At 38.5% G+C, this 22897-nt stretch overlaps 5 protein-coding genes across 6 annotated transcripts; 2 read left to right on the top strand and 3 right to left on the bottom strand.

The window, feature by feature from the left end:
* Positions 1–7388: 7388 nt before the first annotated feature.
* On the top strand, positions 7389–8085 carry LOC118733966 (UPF0184 protein CG14818). 2 transcript variants are annotated; one of them, XM_036463621.1, is made up of 2 exons: positions 7389–7603; positions 7659–8085. In XM_036463621.1, the coding sequence occupies exons 1-2, from the start codon at positions 7531–7533 to the stop codon at positions 7892–7894; spliced, it is 309 nt and encodes a 102-aa protein (XP_036319514.1). In that variant the 5' UTR covers positions 7389–7530; the 3' UTR covers positions 7895–8085. The 2 variants fall into 2 exon arrangements, with proteins under 2 accessions (XP_036319514.1, XP_036319515.1); XM_036463622.1 differs by having other exon boundaries at positions 7395–7603; positions 7662–8040.
* Positions 8012–9539, bottom strand: LOC118733963 (WD repeat-containing protein 18). Its single transcript, XM_036463618.1, has 2 exons — positions 8684–9539; positions 8012–8622 (listed from the first exon to the last, which is right to left on the bottom strand). The coding sequence occupies exons 1-2, from the start codon at positions 9431–9433 to the stop codon at positions 8044–8046; spliced, it is 1329 nt and encodes a 442-aa protein (XP_036319511.1). The 5' UTR covers positions 9434–9539; the 3' UTR covers positions 8012–8043.
* Positions 9540–9544: 5 nt separating this feature from the next.
* LOC118733965 (tRNA (guanine-N(7)-)-methyltransferase) lies at positions 9545–10560 on the top strand. Its single transcript, XM_036463620.1, has 3 exons — positions 9545–9739; positions 9812–10319; positions 10376–10560. Exons 1-3 carry the CDS (start codon positions 9636–9638, stop codon positions 10478–10480), a joined length of 717 nt encoding a protein of 238 aa, XP_036319513.1. The 5' UTR covers positions 9545–9635; the 3' UTR covers positions 10481–10560.
* Positions 10549–11859, bottom strand: LOC118733964 (RNA 3'-terminal phosphate cyclase). The gene has a single exon (XM_036463619.1). The coding sequence runs from the start codon at positions 11640–11642 to the stop codon at positions 10563–10565; it is 1080 nt and encodes a 359-aa protein (XP_036319512.1). The 5' UTR covers positions 11643–11859; the 3' UTR covers positions 10549–10562.
* Positions 11860–13356: 1497 nt separating this feature from the next.
* Positions 13357–15472, bottom strand: LOC118733962 (cyclin-L1). Its single transcript, XM_036463617.1, has 4 exons — positions 14801–15472; positions 14357–14747; positions 13865–14298; positions 13357–13795 (listed from the first exon to the last, which is right to left on the bottom strand). The coding sequence occupies exons 1-4, from the start codon at positions 15328–15330 to the stop codon at positions 13561–13563; spliced, it is 1590 nt and encodes a 529-aa protein (XP_036319510.1). The 5' UTR covers positions 15331–15472; the 3' UTR covers positions 13357–13560.
* Positions 15473–22897: the final 7425 nt, after the last annotated feature.

The following is a 22897-nucleotide window of genomic DNA, read 5'->3' as shown; positions in this document are numbered from 1 at the left end:
GATGCTGGTAACAGAGGAAGAGGAAGGCCTCCTCTGCGTTGGAAAGATCAGGTGGAGGAGGACTTGGCTTCACTTGGCATTTTCAATTGGCGTCAGTTAGCACAGAAGAGAAATGACTGGCGTGCTGTTTTGGACTCGGCCAAAATCGCTTAGGCGGTTACAGCGCCAAATAAGAAGAAGAAGATATATTACAGTATGTTTTTATATAAATAAAGAAAAAAAAGTATGCTTTTATCTAAAAAGAAAGAAAAAAGGGTCACAGGGGAAATTTGGAATCAAAAATCGGAACAATATCGTCTTCGTATAACTTACGTAAACTTTGAAACTTTTTTAAATTATGCAGGGAATCTCTACAATCCCCTGAAACTTCCAAATGTAGACGAAACGATGACAATGATTACGAAATTGAAATAAATTAATAGAATATAACATTGTTGTTTTATTTCACTGTTGCCAGTTGTACTTCAACCTAACTATATAAAATTATACGTCAAATTAAAGGTATTTTCGTGCTCTTTCTGATAAACATATCTCTTATTATAGTTAGTTGCGTATTTTTAAAAATATGCCATTAAAATCAGGAAAAGGGGTGGTGCACGGCCAATTTTTTTAGCTCAACGGCCCATATTCCAATTATTGTTTAAATGTTTAACGTAAAGTAAAAATTATGAATTTATTAACGGCTTTTTCTCGATTTTAGGGATGAAAAAACGACGAACTAACGATGAACAAACGATTGATTACAGTTAACAAATGAAAATAATGAAATTCTTACACCTGGGGTGCTAAATGCAGGAACTGTAAAATGTCAAAAATTAATTATAAATGTTTGGCTTAGGAAGAAATGTTAAAAATCGACGAACAATGAAGAACAATGAAGAACAATCCGCGAACTATCGATTGCAATAGTAACTATATTTATATATATATTTATAATTGAAAATTAATTATAAATCTTTTGCTAACGAACAAACGTTAAAAGTGGACGAACATTAAAGAAAAATCGACGAACTATACTAATACGGCTTTCCCACGCCACCCCAAGTACGTAGTTCGCTCTCTCATTCGTAATTCGCACTTCAATTACCCTCCGAATAACGTAATTCGCCATACAAAATTTTGAGAGCGAATTACCTCATTTGTTGGCAATTCATTTCCAATTACCACGCGAATCGCGAACAAATCGGTGCCGTCTTTAGTTTTGTTGTTGCCTTTCTTTGGAATAAAAATTTGGTTCTTGCGTTCCTTTACTTTTTCCTGTTATAGGGCCGGTTGCTCAAATCCTGATTGACACTAATCACCGATTAACATCGTTATCGACGTTTTCGGCTCCATGCAAATAACATGGTGTCGGTAACGTCGATAACGATGTTTAACCGGGGATTAGTGTCAACCAGGCTTTGAGCAACCGGCCCTTAGTGAGCGGATGTTGCTTACGCTCTTGCATTTTGACACTTTTCAGATTTAGTCCGAAAAGATAAGGAATGGACCCAGAATGGTACAAACACATCATTTTGACATTAAGGGCCGGTTGTTCAATGTCTGGTTATCACTACTTGCCGGTTAAACAGCATTATCGACGTTTTCGTCACCATGCTTATAACATGTGATCGATAAAGCAGTCGTTGTAGTTAACCGGAGCTTCTACATCCGATTTGTGCAAATCAGACATTGAACAACCGGCCCTAAGAAGTAACGCGGCGAGAATCTAAATTCGCCATCCACACCACCTTGTATAAATTCGCCTTGTGTTATCGGATCCGCGGATTTCACGGCGAATTTGTACCTTTTGTCAAAATGATGTGTTCAAGGCGAATTTATACAAGGTGGTGTTGATGACGAATTAAATTTTCGCCGCGGTACTACTGAATGTCAAAATGATGTGTGTGTGAATGACATTAAGACGTACCTCGGCGAAAATCTAAATTCGCCATCAACACCACCTGATGTGTTTGTTGTAATTTGGCTTTGTACGACTAGGCTCACGCCAAGGCGAATTTATACAAGGTGGTGTTACTGGCGAATTTAGATTTTCGCCGAGGTACTTCTTAATTTCAAAATGATGTGTTTGTTGTAACATGAATTCGCCTTCTTTACAACAAACACATCATTTTGACATTAGGAAGTACCGCGGCGAAAATCTAAATTCGCCAGTAACACTACCTTGTATAAATTCGCCTTGGCTCACACAGAGAAACTTTTGTTGCTCATTTTCGGCAATTTCTCTTTTGGTGTTAACCATCGCGTTCACACAGAGAAATTCTTTTGTACACAATTGTTGTTGTCAGCTGTGAACGGCCAACTAGAATTACTCAGACGAACGAGAGCACAAAGCGTGTTGCCCGAGCACGAGCAACTCGGTGCCCTTCCCCCTTCCTCGTCTCCCCCTCTCCCACAAGTAACGAGTTGCCGCGACAAAAGTTTCTCCGTCTGAACCTAGACTACTGATTCTCAATGTGGGTATATGTTGTAGTTGTAATTTTTGTTTTTGTTCTGTCAACACAACCACAGTATATACCAAGGCGAATTTGTACAAGGTGGTGTTGATGGCGAATTTATATTTTCGCCGCGGTACTTCCTAATGTCAAAATGATGTGTTTGTTGTAATCAAGGCGAATTTATATTACAACAAACACATCATTTTGACAATAGGAAGTACCGCGGCAGTAACACCACCTTGTATAAATTCGCCTTGGTATATACAGTGAACAAAAGAGAAATATCATGAACCAAAAATACAAGATCACGCCTTCTTCTTAGTAGCCCGTTATAATCGCATTTAGGAAAAAAGTTGGGCGACTTTGACATTAGCCGTTTGTTTACAATTTGGTGGTGGCTTTTTACTGCAATTTTCTTAATTTTCGCTTGTGACAACGTGTGCACACATAAGGTAAAGAATAATTTAACACAACGACATGATTTATAGAAGAATTCGCATAATAAAAATTATTATTCATGCGTTCAACAATTACGCGGTTTTTTTTGTTCTCTTCTTTGTTTACTTCTTACAACAAAGATGGCGTCGAGATTTCAACAGCTAGAAAATAACTTTTTTCTTTCTTTCGGGAAGGCGTGATCTTGTGTATTTCGTTCATGGAGAAATATTCTATCATTCTTGGAACACAACCTTGTATAAATTCGCCATGCATTTGACATTTGTACAGCAACACTAAGTCTCCCTCTTGGAAACCCTCGGAGTTCATTGCCGTATCATACCTGGCTTTCATTTTGTCACTCATAATTTGAGTTTGCTGTTTCAAAAGAGCATGTATTTCTCTTTACTCCTCTCCAGGATGTTGGTTGGACGTCTCTTTCCCAATTCTCCTTGCATCGCCAGTTACTCCAAACTTCAGGTCACTAGGCAAACGGACCTCACTGCCGAAGATTACCCTTGCAAGAGTTTTACCCGTTGTTTCATGCACTGCTGACCGGTATCCCATCAGGAACAGGGGTATGCGGACATCCCAATCTTTCTGAGTTTTGTCCACGACCTTCCGCAAATGCTCTTCCAGGGTTCGGTTGAACCGTTCCACCATGCCATCTGATTGCGAATGAAGAGCCGTTGTTCGAGTTTTCCGGATACCCAGTATCTTGAACATCTCTTAGAACACCGCCGATTCAAAATTTCTTCCCTGGTCAGAGTGCAGCTCTATAGGTACACCGTATCTCGCAACCCAATTGTAGGTGAATACCTCCGCTACTGTTTTAGCTTCCTGGTTTGGAATCGGGTATACCTCCGGCCATTTGCTAAAGTAGTCCATAACCACAAGAACGTATTTGTTTCCCTGTGCGCTCATAGGAAATGGACCGGCTACATCCATGACAATCCGCTCGAAAGGTGCACCTGAGTTATATTGCTTCATCTGGCCATGACTTCTGGATTTCGGCCCTTTAGCTGCAATACACTCCGCGCAGTTAGTAATCCACTCTGCGACCGATTGCCGACAACCAACCCAATATCCAAGGCTCTATTTTTCCTAGTGAGCTCGTGGAGGCTATTAGCAACGCTGGCGAAATTCGGAACAAATCGGCGGTAGTAGGTACATAGCCCAAGAAAACTTCGTAGTTCGTGCAGGTTCCTAGGTCTTGGCCAATCCTTTACTGCTTCTATCTTTTCCTTCGCAGTACAGACGCCCTCCGTTGTCACCTTGTGCCCTAAGTAGTTCACCTCCTGCCTGAACAGTGAGCACTTTTTAGGACTTAGCTTCAGACCAGCGCCAGCTATCCTCTGGAAAACTTCTTCCAAATTGTTCAGCTGCTCCTCAAAGCTTTTACCCAATACGATAATGTTGTCTAGATACACCAAACATGTTTTCCAATGCAGTCCTTTGAGCATGGCTCAAAAGTGGCAGGAGCGTTGCATAATCCAAAGGACATCACCGTGAATTGCCACAGACCGTCTCCAACGCTGAAAGCTGTCTTCTCCTTATCCTTGTCACTTACCTCCACTTGCCAATAACCGCTCTTAAGGTGGAGTGTTGAGAACCACTTTGTTCCAGTCAACGAGTCCAGAGTGTCATCGATCCTGGGAAGAGGATAGCTGTCCTTTTTCGTCACATCGTTTAGTTTCCGGTAGTCTACGCAGACCCGCATTTGACCATCCTTTTTCTTCACAAGTACTATCGGCGAACTCCATGGACTCGCTGATGGTTCAATCACACCACTCTCGCTCATTTCTTTTATTTATTTGGCTAACAGTTTCACGTTTGGCAAGTGGAACACTCCGAGGAGCTTGACGGATTGGCCTTGCATCGCCAGTATCAATGCGATGTTTCACTACGTTAGTCCTGCCTGGTTTGTCGGCATCGTTGTCGAATATGTTGGAGTATGTTCGGAGAAGTTCCTTAGCTTTGTGCTGGTATTTTTCTTCCAACCCTTCCGTCCATGCATTAATGTCTTCCGCAATGTCATTGTCGCCAATGGAATCGCTTTCAGGTAATTTTTCGCAGTTGAAGATTGCCTCTACCTCTTGCACTCGAACTGGGATGCGTCCATCCTTTTGCGTCTTAGCCAGGGTTTTACCAATAAGTACGTCCGGTGTAGAATTTTGTGTTGCTTCAACAACCCACAATTTGTTTCTCCCACAATCTCCATCAATCTTTGCCCACACAACTGCTTCTAACTTCGGTGGAATCTGCTCGCTTTCCTCTAGGATCACTCGCCTGCTGCTGTACGGACCATCATACCCAAACCTAAGGGGCACTTCCATGTTGCTATACGTCATAATCCTGTTCTTCATGTTGATCTGCATACCTTGATCAAGCAAGAAGTCTAATCCAATGATGACTTCATCCATAATCGCCGCGACTATAAACTTGTGTAACACCGTCACATTCCCTATTGCGACTTTGCATGTTACCTCTCCTACAACTTGGGTGTCCTCACCAGTTGCTGTCCCCAACCTTGCTCCAAGCAACCGTAACGTTGCTCGCTTTTCTGCCGATTCGCGAGACGGAGATTATGGGGCATTCAATTGCGGGAGACAGCGCGCGCCCCTTGCTGCTGGCTCGTTTTAGTTTAACGACTGATTGGAGTTGGATTCGTCTCCTTCAGGTCTGCGTTTGCGTCCTGCTGAATTGTTGAGCGCACTGGAACTTGCGCTGCAATCGCGGGCGAAGTGGCCTGGCTTTCCACATTTAAAACATTTGCCAGAGCCATGCTTTTTCTCGCCCAGCAGTTGGATAATCTTCTTCAGCATTTCATTTGTCTCGTCCGGTATCTCCACTTCCACGCGATGTGCTTTGTAGGGTGGTCTACTTAGGACCGCCGCCGTTTCACTCGTCTGAGCATACGAGAAAGTTTCAGCAAATGTTGGCTTTGGATTCGCGTACGTCTCTCGCTTGGTATACACGTCCCGCATTCCGTTGATGAACCTCTGGATTTTTACTCTTTCGAGGTGCTCAAAAGATGCATCTCCAATTGCCAAATGAGCGAACCTTTCAATCTCGGAGGCGAATTCCTGTAGAGTCTCGTTGGATTTATGGCAGCGATTCTCCAGCTCCATCTGGTAAATCTGTCTCCTATGCTCGCTACCGTAACGTCTTTCCACTGCACCCATTAATGCATCGTAATTGTTTCTTTCCCGGTCAGCAATTGTCTGCAAGATTTCCGCTGCAGGTCCTTTTAATGCCACGAACAGAGCAGCGGATTTATCCTTCCTGCTCCAACGATTTGCTGTAGCTGTCTTCTCGAACTGGAGCTTAAAGACTTGGAAAGGAATCGTGCCGTCAAAGGATGTAGTCTTTACCTTGGGAGCACTTGTCGAAGTAGCTGGACGATTCATCTGCAAATCACGGAGGCGACCTTCCACCTTTGCTTCGACTTTCTCCAACAATTTCAACCTTTGAAAGGTTCCCACAAAACTTTACGGTTTTAAAGCATTCCTTGCACTTTGCTGTAGTATCAGTAATTTTGTAAAAATATATCCATACTTTAGATTTTGGCGGTGTCATTGCTTAAAACAATTATTTTTCATAAAAACGACGCAGACAAGATATGACACTTGCTCAAATCGATTCGATACAAGTACTTTTCTTTCGAGACCAAGTACGAATCGAAACAACGATTCGAATAAATAAAAAAAGTAGTAGGTATCGAAACAAAAGTATCGAGTACGTACTCGTATTTACTTGTATCGGAACATCCCTATACAAGATATTTTTATAAAACACCCAGTAACCAAAATAAACATCACTGGGCGGCAGCCCCAGGTTTTCCACACAGTAAGGGAATTCTAGTTACCTCATCCTTTCCCAAGGTTATATCACAGTTAGGTCACACAGTAAGGAGAATTCTACGTAGTAAGGGTTATAATCCCTAAGCGCGGCCGTAGTCCGCCTACGCAGAAAGGAATTCTACGCAAAAATACTGTGGACGCAGGTAAAAATTGCGATTTTTTGCTATATTTCTAAGGTGTCCGTAGGGAACCATAGAGGGCCTAGGTGGTAAGGGTTGTATTTTAGTCAATGGCGGTTCATGCCCTCTCCAAAAAGGTCGGTTGGAGGTGCCACGCCCACTCCTCCTACGCCCACCGCACCTTTAACAAACGGCCAAATAGAAAGTTTCCCCCGTATTTTTACCTATAGTTCAACTTTCTCTTTGTCGTAATTTGTAAACAAAGGTTTATTTACAAGTTACCACAACAACACAAAATCGGCAAAACGAAAGTAGCGGTACCCAGTAGAAATCGGTTGTATGCATTCATGAAGAATACTTTCTATATGAGTGAATTAGTATGAATTAGTCGTCCCTTTTCTTCTCACCCCCTCTCTTCCACATGCGAGCAGAATTGAATTCAATAGTCGAACTGTGTAAAAGCAGTCTTAGCGAAAGGAAAGTATTGGGTACCGAATTTTTTTTCAAGTATTGGGCTCTAAGTATTGGGTACCGACAATTCAGCACATAACTAGACATTTGTACTGACGAAAAGTGAAAATAAAACAAAAAAGCTTTTCAGATCAGACAAAACACAAAAACTTGGTAAAAGGAAATGAAAAAGTCAGCTGACCAAGCAGCAACAAACCATTTAGAATGACTCCCAAAAATATCGACGACCCTGTGGACGCCAATTCCTCCACGAAGGCAGACGAGTCTGATCTGCAAGGTATATAAGTCATTTAAAAAATCATGTTATTGAAATCAATAAATGAATATTCCAGAAGTAGAGGATGTTAACGAGAGCCTCGATGAGTTGACTCGAGCTTTGGACTTTTTTGAACAACGAACTGACGACATCATTGCACAGCTTAAGGTATTGCTCGATTCTAATCGAGAGATTCGACAGCAAATAGCCCAAGATAAAGAAAAAGATACTATAGCGGCTTTGGCAGCTGTTAATCTCATTAATAAAGCTGAGAATGTCATTGCAGACGAGAAAACCAATACCGCAGACTAAGAGTCCCTGAGTCAACTGACGAATGAAATGTTATACATACAAAAGTATTAGAGGCGTGAAATCCTTGCTTATATATTTTTGCTTTTGTTTAATTAATTAACTTAAATTTATTCGTGTAATCAATAATAGAATCAGTACAAAGCATACAGCTATTTCTTCGATTCCAGTAATTGTTTTGTAGAAACTTCAAATAGTTGTTTATTGACAAGCTTTAGATGTTGAACTTCTGCTCGCAATCTTTCGATTTCCTTTGCCGCCTCTTCATCCGTAGTTTTGGTTGCGGCACCTGAACTGTTCTTGGCAGTTGTCGTAGATGCCGCCGATGTAGATGGATTTTGACGATTATCAAATGGATATTTCGGCATAGGATACCAATCGTAATCTGTATTCGCATTTGCTTTAGTTACCAAAACTTCGATTTCCTCGTCATCGCTAGCCTCAGGCGGATCAAGCATGCGTCGCAAGTTTTTAGAGAATTTTCGCGGTGGTTTATTCTCTGGTTTAAATATATGTGGATTTGAAAGACGAAGTCTTACATTCATTACAGGGCCCTTATGTTGTATAGTTCTTAAGAGTTGGCGACTGCCAATATCCCAAATGCACACTTGTTCGTCCTGTCCACCAGAGATCAATGATCGAGCGTCGATTGAAATTGCCAAACAGGTAACTGCGGTGCCCTGTTTATGTCCTTTAAAAATATTTGAATGCTCCTTTTCAACATTGAGTTCCTAAGAAGAAAAGCTTAAGTTTCGGGAAAAAAATGCAGGGTAATTACGTAGCTCATATCACCTTGGAAGGACATCCATCGATACTAAACTGATATATATTGCCTTCAGCAGTTCCTACATATACATCCGTTTCTAAAGTGTTTGCTACTACGCTGTGTAATGCTTCCGCAAAAACGACATTTAAAAGCTGTATACCAGTAAGTAAATCATATAATTTGCATGTACGATCCAGCGAAACTGTCATCATATGCGCTCGTATGCCACCAAATCCAATGTGCACGTCTGTTACAGGAAGACCATGATCAGTGAAAGTATACACTGGTGTTTGATTGTCGTCATCTCGCGCACACACAGTCGTCAAGTTCCACACCATGACGGATCCGTCTTGGCCAGCTGTAACAAAATGCGAGTCCTCGTCAAACCGTATACAGTTGATGGGTTGAAAATGCTTTGAAATTGTGTTCAACATCTTTCCTGACGACAAGTGCCAAATGTAGATGTTTTCCTGAATTGCTGCCACAAGATAATGAGTATCAGGTGAAAGTGACATTGCGTTGGCCCGACCAGGCAACACGAAGCGTACATGGGTCACTTGCTGTTGTGAATTAAAAGGCCAAACGTGCAGAAGAGGCTTGGTGCTATTTGCAGCCACGACATAGTGGCCCCTCAATAAAGAAATGGCGCGTTGTTGGACGACGCCACCTCCCTTGTACACCATTAAATTGGTTCCTGTTCTGTAGTCCCACGCAGTAATGGATGCTCGATTTTCATTGGAATCACTGGTAAAAAGTACCTCTATTAATTCCGCCATTGATATTTTGTTAACTGAAAACTTCGATTATTTGGTAATATGGAACTTGATTCGCCTGTGATTACACGTGCCTTTGTTTATGTTTGTGATTCAGATCGCAGCTGTCAAAAATTGACGTGCAAATTGAAACGCCGATTTAACACGGAACACGCTTTTTGTTTATGAATTAAACACCGGGTTTGCAGCAATCTAATAAGGAAAGATGGAAATGCTGCAGGATCCTGAAAGCGGCATATCATTACCACAAAAGCGGTATTATCGCCAGAGGGCACATTCAAATCCAATTGCTGATCACTGTTTCGACTAGTAAGAGAGTAAAAAGGCCTTATATTTTCCGTAAACTAACGCTAGCTTTTTACATTCGTTGTTTTGTCATAGCCCAGCTCATCCCGATGATGTCAACTGGCAGGAATTGTACCCAAATTTAACAGAAGGCCAATGCGTAGAGTTCGCAGACATAGGCTGTGGGTATGGTGGGTTTCTTGTCACACTAGGAGACATGTTTCCGGACAGGTTGGCAATAGGTCTTGAAATACGCGTGAAAGTCTCAGACTATGTCATGGATCGCATCAAAGCGCTGCGTATTCTTCATCCGGGGAAATATAACAACATTGCCTGTCTGCGTACTAATGCCATGAAGTACTTACCGAACTATTTCCGCAAGGCACAATTAGATAAGATGTTCTTTCTGTATCCTGACCCACATTTTAAGCGTGCCAAACACAAGTGGCGCATCATAAACCAAGCTCTTCTATCGGAATACGCTTATGTGCTACGGAAAGAAGGACTGGTTTACACAATGACTGATGTTGAAGATCTTCACAAATGGATCGTTCAGCATATGCTGCAACACCCTCTTTTCGAACGCCTAACGAATGAGGAAGAGGTTGGCTCAAAAGCAAGCTATATAGCACAATACGTTTTTTCATTTGTTATTTCTAGATCTCTGACCCGATTACGTCGAAATTGTACCAGAGCAGCGAGGAGGGTGCTAAAGTAGTTCGAAACAAAGGTGCCCATTTTTTGGCAATTTTCCGACGACTTTAGGCTAAGAGAATACTACAAACTACAGCTTCAATGCAGTATTTACTGTTTTTAAAAGTAAATATTTAATATTATACTTAGTACATTATATTTGTTTATTTTGATATCCAATGCCTTCACAAGATAGTATAACGTTACCGATTTTATCCACTTCTTCAGTATTGAACTTCGCTCCAGTCATCAGCTCTGCTACATGAATTGCAGTACGTGTATGTTGGGTGAGTGCAGTGGTCAGTATTTTGGATGTACCATGTGCAAGCGCCATAAATATGACTAACTGGTCTTGCACATGAGAGTCGACGCAAACGCTGTCTTTCAAATAACTTGCTAACTCTTTTGACGCTGTCTTGCCCAGAGCATAACCATCCACTTGTCGCTCACCCAAAGCAGAAGAGCCAAGTGTACATCCTTCTGTTGTAACAGCCTTTAGTATTACGCCAGAACCATTATCACGTGCTATCTCCAAACTTTCTTTGTAAGCATCCAATTGAGGTTGAATATGGCAAACAGTTTTCAACTCCTTTTCTGCGGCATTTTTCATGTCTTCTGCTATACGCATTGGTAATTTACCTGCTACAAAGCACCAACCACACACTTCGCTTATTGTTCCAAATTGGGTTAAGGTAACTGCTTTTATATTACGCACACAAGGTACTAAAACTTTACATCGTCCGCCACCGCGAGGGTAGTATCCACGCTGAATCAGATCAAAATCAAATGAAACGCCAAACAGTTCCAAATTAGGACGTAGCACTTCAGTCATAGTATCAACCTGGGGCGCCATGCCTACATTTGTGCCTCCTATAAGCTCCAATTCGGTTGTGTTGCGACCAAATATCAGCACAGGCAATGCAGCTTGCAGTACCAGTGCCACGCTTGCAGCCGTCCGAGTGTCTACCGTGTATCGTCCAGATTTGATATCGCCAGGATGAAACTCCACTTCAGTTGATTTCATGTGGTTACCATGAACACGAGCTCCAGTGATATTTTGCAAAAGATTCAAACCAAATAAATGTTGATTTGAAAGTCCCGGGTTGGGGCGATTGGCACGTATATTGAAGACTCTTATTGGCCGACAAAGGATACAGCTCAAACTGAGTGCATTACGTAGGATTTGGCCACCGCCTTCCAAGTAGCTACCATCTATTTGAAGAATATCGGCCATAACTTGGATATTTCAAGAAATCTATATTTCTCTGCTGTTAAGACCCCACTGTTTTTCTTAAGTTTCTTTTTAGCCTTATTTTGACATTTGGGTTTAGTGTCATTCTGCAGAAATTAGAGAACCATCGCGATATCCATATACCCTACACGTAAAAATGTAAATGAATTCAATAAAGCGTTGGGGTATCAGTTTACATTAATAGCTAGTGATGGTAGTGTTGGGAAGTATCGAGTACTTATGAGGATCGGGTTCTTTGGTATCGATACTTTTAAGGATCGGGAATTTTTGAGAATACTGACTACTTTCTTTAAATATACACATGCTGGTAATATTTCTATGGTTAGTGCAAAATCTTCCAAGCTGGCTGCACTTTATTCTAATTAGTATGTTCATCCCAAATTACGTCAAATGAATGGCTTACTGTACTGGGTATAACTTTTGTACTCTTAAGATTTTTGAAACTTGAAATTGAGTACATACAATCATTGCTGAATACCGGTAAATTTACAAACTCAGTACTTTTAACAATCTATTCGACACTTAACGTACTAATACTTAGTACTTTGAATCAATCCTGAGTACATGTTTCAAAATAATGATAGGAAAAGAGTATTTTTGGGTGCTGAGTACATTCGGCGTCTTTTAAGATCTGAGTACTCGAGTTCCTTTGTGAGTTCTGAGTACTGTGGGGTACTCAGTATCGATACTTTTAAAAATCGGGTACTGTCGATACTTTTGAGAATCGAGTTCTGAGTACTTTTGGTATCGATACTGCCCAATACTAAGTGATATTGCAAAAATGTTCAACACTATGGATGTGTACTGGTAAATCGTATATCAGCCTGACGGTACAATAGTGATAGTGAAATAAAAAAGAAACATTTTTTTCATACATATGTAGGTATAGTGCAAAAAAAATCCACCACTAATGTTAGTGAGACACATAAACGTTTCAATAAATTGAAAGATTGAGTTAACAGTTTATGGTATATGAACTCGCAAGCAATATTTTCTGCATTACTAAAACATATTTCAAATATGAGCCAATTTGAAAGTTGTTTTAAAATAACCCAAAACCAGCGGCAGCGAGTGGATTTTTTTCAAACCTTGTATGGTATGTCTCAAATACCATAAAATAATTTGCCAAATGCATCCCAAGTGCGGTGTTGGTTTTATATTCTCGAAAAAAGGCAAAAAGTCGATTTTTTTTTAAATATATTTAGTGATAGTAAAATTCCTATTGTACTCAAAATTTAAAGCACTTCCTCATATATGCATTACATAAAAAGTATTAAATATATGTACGTATTACCACCCACAACTCTGATTCAATATTGTTTGCCGACTGCTAACCATGCAATTTTAAATCCTATAAAATAAGCCCACTAAAACTATCTGACTATAAATACGGCTGTTTCAAATACCTCGACATCTGCGCCACCTAGAAAATTAATTTGTGCATCACATTGCATTGTCATCGAGTTCTGAGCTAAGTTTGATGTTTCAAGTCTCTAGCTCAACGGGAAGTTGGTTAAGGGCCGGTTGTTCAATGTCTGATTATCACAAATCGGAGGTAGAAGCTCCGGTTAAGTACAACGACTGCATGATGTCGAAATCGTAGATAGTGTAGTGGTAGTGATAACCAGACATTGAACAATCGGCCTTAAAAATTGATTGCAAGATTTTATTACACGCAGGTGAAACACAATAAAACTTTGTAATATATATCACATATCGCCGACAAGTGAGATTGTTTATTATTATTCTTGGATGCAACATACATTCTTTATAACTACATATACTATCAATCGCACAAAAGTAGAGATAAGAAAATTAGATTTAGTCCTCTGAATAATCGGCATTTATGCAATTTTATGATTAATTAATTAGTTGACTTCGCAAATTTCTCAAAATCATTTTACCTTTTACGATCGCGAGAGCGTTCGTGGTCACTTGAACGGTGTTTATGGCCACCATGATGTAAAGAGCCGCGATTCGAATATCCATGGTGATGTTTGCTGGAATAATTGTGATGGTGTTTGCTTGACTCCTTATAATCCTGATACTTCTCGCGATCTCGATATTTATCACTACTACTCATTCGTTCCTTGCTGGAATAATAATCGTTGCGGTCATGTTCCCTAGATGATTTCCTGAAATTAAAGAAGGCAGATGTATCTTGCATACAATTACATAGACTAAAAAGTTGTTTAGATCTTTACCTTTTCCGATGTTTCGCGTGTGGTGAACTTGAGGGCGAGCGCGAGTAGTGCATGGACTTTTTCTTATTTTTAGTAACTGGAGGAGTTCGAGATCGACTGCGAGACCTATGTGATTTTTTGTTGCGGCTTTTGTACTCAACTGTGCCAGTGGAAGCGGAACGAGAGCGGCTGCGTGAACGCGATGTAAATTTAGGTGAACGCGAACCACGTGAACGCGAGCGGGATCGCGAATCCTTATCAGGTGATTTACTATCTGTTGGCAGCGGTAACGGAATTGCCCGTTGTATAAAACCACCCCATGCATTATGTGAACCATTATTACGATCTACTGTGGTAACTGCTGGAGGTGTATTTTGTTCTTTGTTTTTGTTGCGAGACTCCATATAACGTTTCTTTAGTTCCTCAACAGCAGCGTCCATCTTTTCAACATTTGGCTGTAAAATATTTTAAAAAATTTTAGTGTTGTGATATTTAGTTTATATTATTTTATACCTTAGCGCGCATGTACAATTCCGTGATTCGATAACAGATATCAACTATGTGATCTTCGCTCACCCGAAATATTCCGAACCATGGAGGGTTATTCGGTAGGGATATTCCCAGTTTCCGTGCACTCAAATAGATGCAAGCACAAGCTATAGTTTCGGGCTGATAGCGCATGAAAACGTCCGTACGCAGAGAGTCATTCATAAAATTCCATGACATTTGCATAAGCTTTTCGTGCTTTTCATATTTCATTACTTGCAAATACATGACAATTAATTTGTGCGGGTGCTTTACATGAACACAGAATCCTAATTCTTTGAGCACACGCCGCTCTGCCTTTATAACCTGTGTCTTCAGGTTAGTATACGTCTGGTCTAATATCATCGGAGCTATGTCTCTAAAAAAAAATTATTGTAAGTAGGTAAATAATTACGTATAAATGTATCATACTTTTGGGCGCGCACTTGCTTTATGTGGTGAAAAACGTTGATTACATCCCGAATGCGTCGAGGAGCTTCTTCAATTTTAGACGCTAAACAAACGCAACTCATCGCCACAGTTTCCATATTATAGCGCACGAAGCTCTTTGAATAAAAGAAGCGTTGGAATATTACTTGCCCCGTAGCCATTGCAACCTGTGGCAATTTAAGCAGTATACCCGCCGTTTGTATTAACTCGCAGCCAAGTATACGTAAGTCTTTCTCCGTCTCAGGATCCAATCCGTCCACATGTGATGGCGTGGCATTGAGTTTTGCCTCCGGAATAAGACTATTTTCCAGGGTTAGTACAATTTTATTAAAAAGTCGCGGAAATGCTGGTTTTGCAGAGGACTGCGATCCCGCTCCACCCGAGGCGGGGACTCCGGCGCTGGGCCCAGTGGAAACCGAAGCTGCAGTATTAGCCAAAGAGGATGAAACAGATGCGCTTGTCATGTTGACGATGCTTGATTTTGTTTGGTGATACACTTCGACAACTACCATTTGAGGTGCTTTTTAACATTTGTTGCAAAGAAAATCTTAAATAAGGAATCTATTTTTATTAGTCACTTCAGAAATCTGCAAAGTAAAATAAAAAGAATGTAAAATAAATTGGAACCCAGTAATCGTAATAGACCCGTCAAACTATCGATGCTCTATCGATAGTATCGATGGCTTTGGGATTCGGTCTACTATCGATAGTTAATGATAGAACGATACGAGTACCGAGTACAGAATATCGATACTTTTCATGAGTACTGAGTAGTAATCGGAACTCGATACTTTTTCATAAGTACTGAGTAAATATCGCGAATGCCGAAAAGTATCGAGGAGTTAAGAAATTTTTTTTCAAATTACCCAATAAATATTGTGGCGAACGTTCGAATATTAACTTCAATATCCAATATGAATGTTATGAAAATGAACATAAAGCTCATTTACTTCAATACTGTCATAACTCAAAAAACCGAAAACCCGAGAAACACGCCTTTAAAGTTGTTAATTCACATATCGTCACCCTCATGCCAGAAGCATGAATGTTCAAATTTATCAGTTTTGAGTTATTGGGTTGACTTGGTTAATCTTTGGATTTTCTATGTTAAACCAAAACCCAGAACACCATGCGTACACGGAAAGTAAATATTTTAAAATTTCAATTGCATAAATATAGAGCTAAGTCTCGCAAAAAAAAAACTTTCAAAACTTGATTTCCCAAAATTTTCATTTTTACACATTCATGTTTATGGCATACAGGCGACGATATGTATACTCCCATACTAATAATTCATACATATTTTGTTCTAGTGAGCTACTGGTAATTGACACAGTTCTGAAATTTTTACACAACCTAGAAGAAAATGAGAAAGAGCGGTCATTTCAACATTGGCTTCGTGTAAATATGTTTAAATAATTGAAAAACGAATATCTTGCCTCTCCTTTGATAATGAACGGTGGAAGAGGATGGTCTTCCGACTCGACAATTTGGCCACTCTCCAGCATAAGGCAGCCGTCGTTAACCCATATATTCTACCATGATAAAAATATAGCAAGGTAGAACCGTTCTCTCAATTTGTCGGCCATAATTTTATTTTGAAGTTTGCCAACATTTTAAAATCATATAAAAGTGAAAAGAAATAAATGAAATTGTTCGAAATTGTTGTTGCTTGAGATTGAAAGTGAAAATGTGTGTGTGAGTTTGTGGGTAAATTTAAAAATTAAATTGTTTGGAAACGTCAAGAATTTTAAAAGTGACTCTCAGCGGTTCTACCTTACTATATTTTTATCATGTATTCTACCTTCGTTTTGAAATCCAGCCCATTCTTGAAGAACATTTTTATGCAAGAGAGCTTATCATCACATTTGCTTCTCGTCTTCTACATTTGCATTTCATTTTCAAAGTAAAGTTATTTATAAATACATGTACGCGTCAAACAATTATAAAATATTTGCTTTTAAAAACTTTGAAATAAGCTTTTTGCTATAAACATTAAATTTACGCATGTAAAACTAATTCATCGGAAGTTTATTCCAAAAACTCCTTTAGATCAGATTAAAGCTATTAAGAGTAGTGACTATTCAATTTACAAATAGGAAGAGGTGTAAAAAGCAAAGCAATCTAATTTTTGTTTACTTTTTGCGCTTGCGTTGAGAATACTTGGAAGTACGAGTATTATCGATACTTTTAGGCAAATATGAGTACTGGCATCGATACTTTTTTAGAGTATTCTATATGAGTACTAGTATCGATACTTTTCTAAAAAGTTCTATCACTATCGATAGTTCTTAACACTATAAGGCCGGTATGCAGCTCTCAAGAAAAGCAAAAAATCCATATAAAAGCCCTGTATGCAGCTCTCAAGAAAACGGTCAAGAAAAAATTGCCATTATTTCGCGTGTGTGTCCAAGGAATTTTGACATTTTTGATACCTCACAGCCTGTTGCCTCACTCTTTCCTCAAGAAATAATGGAACGGGCATATATTTCTGTTGCAAACCTGGGTTGCCTTGTGCTCTTTTTTCACAAAAAACTTTAGAAAACCGTAGTAGAAAGCGTAGTAAATTTCTTAAGAACTGCGTACTGTCTTAAGGAAATTTGACTCAAGAAAATTTCTTAGCCATTTCTTGTACGTCATTTTATATGGAGTTTTTGCTTTTCTTGAGAGCTGCATACAGGCCTAAAATGACGTCCAAGAAATGGCTAAGGCTTTCTGCACATTGGTCGTCCAATCATAGTTGCTTCATCGTCACAATCATGATGCAACGATTACATGACGACTACACTTTCGCACACTCGGTCGTGATATTTCAATTCATTTGGCGTCTAAAAATACACTTGGAGCAGGTATTTTCTATTTTTCTGGTTGATATTTTCGGGAAATATTTACAAAAACTTGCAATTTTTTAAATATAGACTGTGCTGCAACAATTCTAGACATCATTTTTCAGTAATATCTCCTATTTTATTTTCCTGAAATGTGTTTTGTGCATGCACACAGAGACTTTTTACAATTTCGTCAAAGTTATAACGCTCACATTTATTGAATTTCAATGCAATTATCCACTTTTTAATAATTTCCAGAGATTTTATGCAAAAAATACTAACTTTTATGCAAATTAATGCAAATATTAACTTTTTCACTAATTTTTCCCCATAAAATGTAAACAAATAATGCGTGCACAACGATTAGCAAACTACAGTGCCGTACTTGTCCTTTTCTGCATCTTCGACGATTTTCCGACAACTAGCCGATAACGACAAGTGTGCAGATCTCCTTTGAAATGCATATGATCGCCTGAAAATTTCAGGGCGAGACGATAACGCAACTATGATTGGACGACAAGTGTGCAGATAGCCTATGAAATTTTCTTGTGTAAAATTTTCGAGGCAGTACGCAGTTCTTAAGAAATTCGCTACGCTTTCTACTACGGTTTTCTACCATTTTTTGTGAAAAAAGAGCACAAGACAGCACATGCTTGAGTGCAGCTCTCAAGAAAACGGTCAAGAAAAAATTGCCATTATTTCGAGTGTGCCCAAAGAATATTGACAACTTATACTTCACTAGCCTGTTGCCTCGCTCTTTCCTCAAGAAATAATGGAACAGGCATATGCCCCATGTATTTCTGTTGCAAGCATGGGTTGCCTTGTGCTCTTTTTTCAAAAAAAAAAAAACTTTAGAAACCCGTAGCAGAAAGCGTAGCAAATTTCTTAAGAACTGCGTACTGTCTGCAGGAAATTTGATTCAAGAAAATTTCTTAGCCATTTCTTGTACGTCATTTTATACTATCGAAAAATTACCACTCTTAAGCCCAAAATACAATAACGCAGTGGCAGTGGCAGCGACAGTTTTTCGAAATCAGCTGTTTTTTAGAAAGTGTGGTGTCCAATGAAGCGACTCACAATACTGCAGCTGTACTGCTCAGTTTAGCCCAAATTCTAAATACACTCAGAAATCATTCCCGTACTCAACAAAATGGGTAATAGAGAGCGAAAACTGCAACGTATTGGATCGTAAGTGTCTTCTTCTTCCTGCCCGAAACAGCCCGGACTTTTTCCCCGGGTAAAAATGGATAAAGTGCCATAGTGCATATCAGCTGTTTTATGTTTACATGTTGTCTGCATTTACTTGGTGCTTTAAGGAATAGTGAATGTATTTTCAATCTTTATATACTTAAAACCAAATTTGTGAAACAAAACTTCAATTTCCAAGAGTTTGTATTGGTAATTCTCTAGGGTGGGGTAACAACCCCTAAAAAAGGTGCGGAAAAGTCGGGAGGGGTACCAAACGACGCGTTTCGGCCCCCCTAATAACAATCCGCAGGGGGGGCGCTAATATTATTAACCATTTAAAAGTTATGAACAAAAAACTTTTGTTAAATTTCGTTGTTTCCTATGAGCAATTACACCAACAAAGATTCACAAAATCACCTGTTCTCACTTTTTAAGCACTATTAAATATATAATTTAACTTATTTATTAAAAAAACACATAGTTTTATCAAGCTAAGATAGATTATTTTGTTATTAAAAAGTAGTTGACAATCTTTGCGAGCTGAAACGCGAGATTCCAAAATAGCTATAGTGCTGCCACTGTATTAGTTTTTCGTAATAATTCGCTTTTCCTTATGAGATGTGTGCACTGTTCAATGCTTTTCGGTATCTTCTTTCGTTTAATATATATATAAATAATGAAAATTTTTAATAAAAAATCGCGCGATCGTAAATCGCGCAAATCGTAAAATCGCACATTTGACACTCCATGACGCTTACTTTTAATTAAAGCTAAAATAACTGTAAATCATAAAAGTAGCGCTGCCATGGTATAGCGAAATTTGCTATTATACTTTGGTTACAATATCTTATATAGATGAAAGTAAAAAGAAGAAGAAGAAGTGTATAGTGTAAACTGAGTATAATAGCGCAAATGAAATGTGAAATAAAGTGGCAATACCAGCGATTTGAGGTTATAATAATTTTAGCAGGCCCAAAGTTTGTTTACTCTGTTTTATTAACGAAATATATAAAATAAAAGTGAATAAATGATTTGGTTTGCATAAAATAATAACCGGAAACGTTTTAGTAGTGTTTTAAAAGTGGAAACTGGTGATTTACTGCATTTTTGACGTGGTAATTGCTCATATAAAGCCACGAAATTTAACAAAAGTTTTTTGTTCATAACTTTTAAATGGTTAATAATATTACTCTCCCCCCTCCGGATTGTTATTAGGGGGCCAAAACGCGTCGTTTGGTACCCCTCCCGACTTTTCCGCACCTTTTTTAGGGGTTGTTACCCCACCCTAGAGAATTACCTTTGTATTTAAGTGACAAAAACAAAAACGAGAACCAGTTGTTTCTCAAATTCTGGGCACGAAATGTCGTTTTTTGGTTCCCGTACTTCTGGTTTATGTTCCATTTTTGAGAGCAAACTTGCCGCTTATTCTCTAATTACCGGATTCGGTCCGTATTGTTAGGGAAAGAGCCTAATATGAACAAAAGGAAAAGGTTGCTAATGATCAGAAAAGGTTCGCTCCCGTACGCAACGCGGGATCCCGCGGGTGCCCAAAACAGCCCAGAAATCATTCCCGTACTCAACAAAATGGGTAATAGAGAGCGAAAATTGGAACGTATTGGATCGTAAGTGTGTTCTTCATCCTGCCCGCAGCGTTGCCATAAGTCAAGATTTATCTTGAAAATGAAGATTTTTCAGGCTGTTTTTTATTAAAAATCTTCAAAAAAATATGTTTTAAAAAGCAAAATTTTACACTGAAAATATCTTAAAAATGAAGATTTTTGTGTATGATCTAAAATTTTTAAAGTTTAAGTTAAAATTGTTAACTTATTTATATTATCCTTGCTACATCATTGTAAGCAGCAAATGAAGGAAGAAAAATGAAATATGAAATCCCCTACAATATTATCTGCCTTCTCTCGCACAGTGAAACATATATATAGCTTTATAACTATATAAAAAATATTAATAAAAAACCGAATTAAAAAGGAACAGTCCAGGCCTTCGTCTTGGTATCTCCGATACAGCCGCTAAATTTAAACGAAGAATACGTGGTATGGTTAAGAGCATATCCAAGTCAAAAACGAAAGCACACACTAAGAAAAAAAATCGATAACAAAAGCGATAATAATATCGATAGAAAATCGATAAAAACATCGATAAAAAACGATGAAAAAACCGATATCAAAATCGATAATTCCGATAGCAAAATCGATAAAAATATCGATAGCAAAATCGATATGAAAATCGATAAAAATATCGAAAACAAAATCGATAACTAATTCGATTACAAAGTCGATAACGAAATCAATAAAAATATCGATAACAAAATCGATACTAAAATCGATAACAAAATCGATAAAACGACCGATAGAAAAATATCGATAACAAAATCTTTAAAAACATCGATCATAATATCGATAATTTCCGAAAATATCGATAGCAAAATCAGTACTAATATCGATAACAAAATCGATAACAGAAGCGATAATAATATCGATAGCAAAATCGTTAACTAATCAATAAAAATATCGATAACAAAACCGATAAAAATATTGATGACAAAATCGATTAAAATGTCGAAAAAAATCTATAAAAATATCGATAACAAAATCGAAAAAAAATCGATAAAACTGATAAAAATATCGATATCAAAATAGATAAAAATATCGATAACAAACTCGATAAATAATCGATAACAAAATCAATAAAAATACCGAATGGCAAAAACAGAATTTAAACTTTAAAATAAGAACGCGGTTTTAAAATGGTAAAACAAGGTTCTAAGTTTTGTTTTGTTCGGTCCCACTCCGTTATCTTTATGGCCTTATAACAATTATATTCAACAATTTTTATGAGCTTGAGGCCGTTTTTAGTGAAAACTTATTGTGGAAAAGCAACAATAAATTGAAAGCAACTGGCTGAGTCAGTGGTGATCGTCGGTTCGAATCCTACTGAAAGAAGTCTGATGAGGAAATGTGGTGATTTCCGAAATAGCTATCACTTCTACCATTTTTTCAAATTATTGTTGCTTTTCCACAATAAGTTTTCACTAAAAACGGCCCGAAGCTCATAAAAATTGTTGAATTATATTTTTATTTTAACATAAACATTATTTTATTTTATTTTATTATCTTTTTTTTGTTTATGGTATTTCATACATTTATTTACTTTTAATACTCCCACGACCACAGGCAAAAATATTGGCTATGTACAATTTGTCATTTTGTTTGCTATATATACGTTTCATCGGTGCACTTGCACAACACTCGCACTCGCAAAAGCTTCGCATTGATTATTGCGAATGCGAATGTTAAAATTAATGTGGAAGATCCGCGGTTGCGAATGCGAATGCGAATATTGGAAACAACCCTGATATACATATTTCCCTTCACCTTTGCCCTTATATAAGTAAAGTGTTTAAATTTACCTTGGTCTTCATTTTTGCCTTTATCTTTACGCAACCTTGTTTTTGTATTTATTTTTATTTTTGCCTTTATCCTTTTCTTTATCTATGTACGTACTCACCTTTACTTTTATTCTTGGATTGGTCTTTTTCTAAGGGCCGGTTACTCAATGTCTGGTTAACACTAATCTGCGGTTAAACATCGTTATCGACTTTTCGACTCCATGCATATAACAGGGAGTCGGTAACGTCGATAACTATGTTTAGCCGGTTAACATCGTTATCGACTTTTTCGACTCCATACATATAATACGGTGTCGGTAACGTCGATAACGATGTTTAACCGGGAATTAGTGTCAACCAGGCTTTGAGCAACCAGGCCTAAGGGCCGGTTGTTCAATGTCTGATTAGCACTAATCGGCGGTAGAAGCTACGGTTAAATAAAACGACTGCTTTATCGATCACATGTTATATGTATGATGTCGAAAACGTCGATAATGATGTTTAACCGGTAAGTAGTGATGTCTGATTAGCACAAATCGGAGGTAGAAGCTCCGGTTAAGCACAATTACTGCTTTATCGATCACATGTTACATGCATGATGTCGAAATCGTCGATAGTGTAGTGGTAGTGATAACCAGACATTGAACAACCGGCCCT

This window comes from Rhagoletis pomonella, unplaced genomic scaffold (assembly GCF_013731165.1).
Source record: "Rhagoletis pomonella isolate Grant_MI unplaced genomic scaffold, Rhpom_1.0 Rhpom_scaffold_00002, whole genome shotgun sequence".
In the NCBI taxonomy this organism is placed as follows: domain Eukaryota; kingdom Metazoa; phylum Arthropoda; class Insecta; order Diptera; family Tephritidae; genus Rhagoletis; species Rhagoletis pomonella.
This window is presented reverse-complemented; position numbering and strand designations above follow the sequence as displayed.

What these genes read in the sequence shown, in the direction of transcription:
- LOC118733966 (XM_036463621.1), top strand. Translation starts at nt 7,531, where the DNA reads ATGACTCCCAAAAATATCGACGACCCTGTGGACGCCAATTCCTCCACG. An exon ending in AGACGAGTCTGATCTGCAAG is followed by an intron (nt 7,604 to 7,658) that starts GTATATAAGTCA and finishes TGAATATTCCAG; the next exon opens with AAGTAGAGGATGTTAACGAG.
- LOC118733963 (XM_036463618.1), bottom strand. Translation starts at nt 9,433, where the DNA reads ATGGCGGAATTAATAGAGGTACTTTTTACCAGTGATTCCAATGAAAAT. An exon ending in TCGATGGATGTCCTTCCAAG is followed by an intron (nt 8,623 to 8,683) that starts GTGATATGAGCT and finishes TTTTCTTCTTAG; the next exon opens with GAACTCAATGTTGAAAAGGA.
- LOC118733965 (XM_036463620.1), top strand. Translation starts at nt 9,636, where the DNA reads ATGGAAATGCTGCAGGATCCTGAAAGCGGCATATCATTACCACAAAAG. An exon ending in GCTGATCACTGTTTCGACTA is followed by an intron (nt 9,740 to 9,811) that starts GTAAGAGAGTAA and finishes GTTTTGTCATAG; the next exon opens with CCCAGCTCATCCCGATGATG. An exon ending in GCCTAACGAATGAGGAAGAG is followed by an intron (nt 10,320 to 10,375) that starts GTTGGCTCAAAA and finishes TGTTATTTCTAG; the next exon opens with ATCTCTGACCCGATTACGTC.
- LOC118733964 (XM_036463619.1), bottom strand. Translation starts at nt 11,642, where the DNA reads ATGGCCGATATTCTTCAAATAGATGGTAGCTACTTGGAAGGCGGTGGC.
- LOC118733962 (XM_036463617.1), bottom strand. Translation starts at nt 15,330, where the DNA reads ATGGTAGTTGTCGAAGTGTATCACCAAACAAAATCAAGCATCGTCAAC. An exon ending in AATTGTACATGCGCGCTAAG is followed by an intron (nt 14,299 to 14,356) that starts GTATAAAATAAT and finishes AATATTTTACAG; the next exon opens with CCAAATGTTGAAAAGATGGA. An exon ending in CACGCGAAACATCGGAAAAG is followed by an intron (nt 13,796 to 13,864) that starts GTAAAGATCTAA and finishes CTTTAATTTCAG; the next exon opens with GAAATCATCTAGGGAACATG.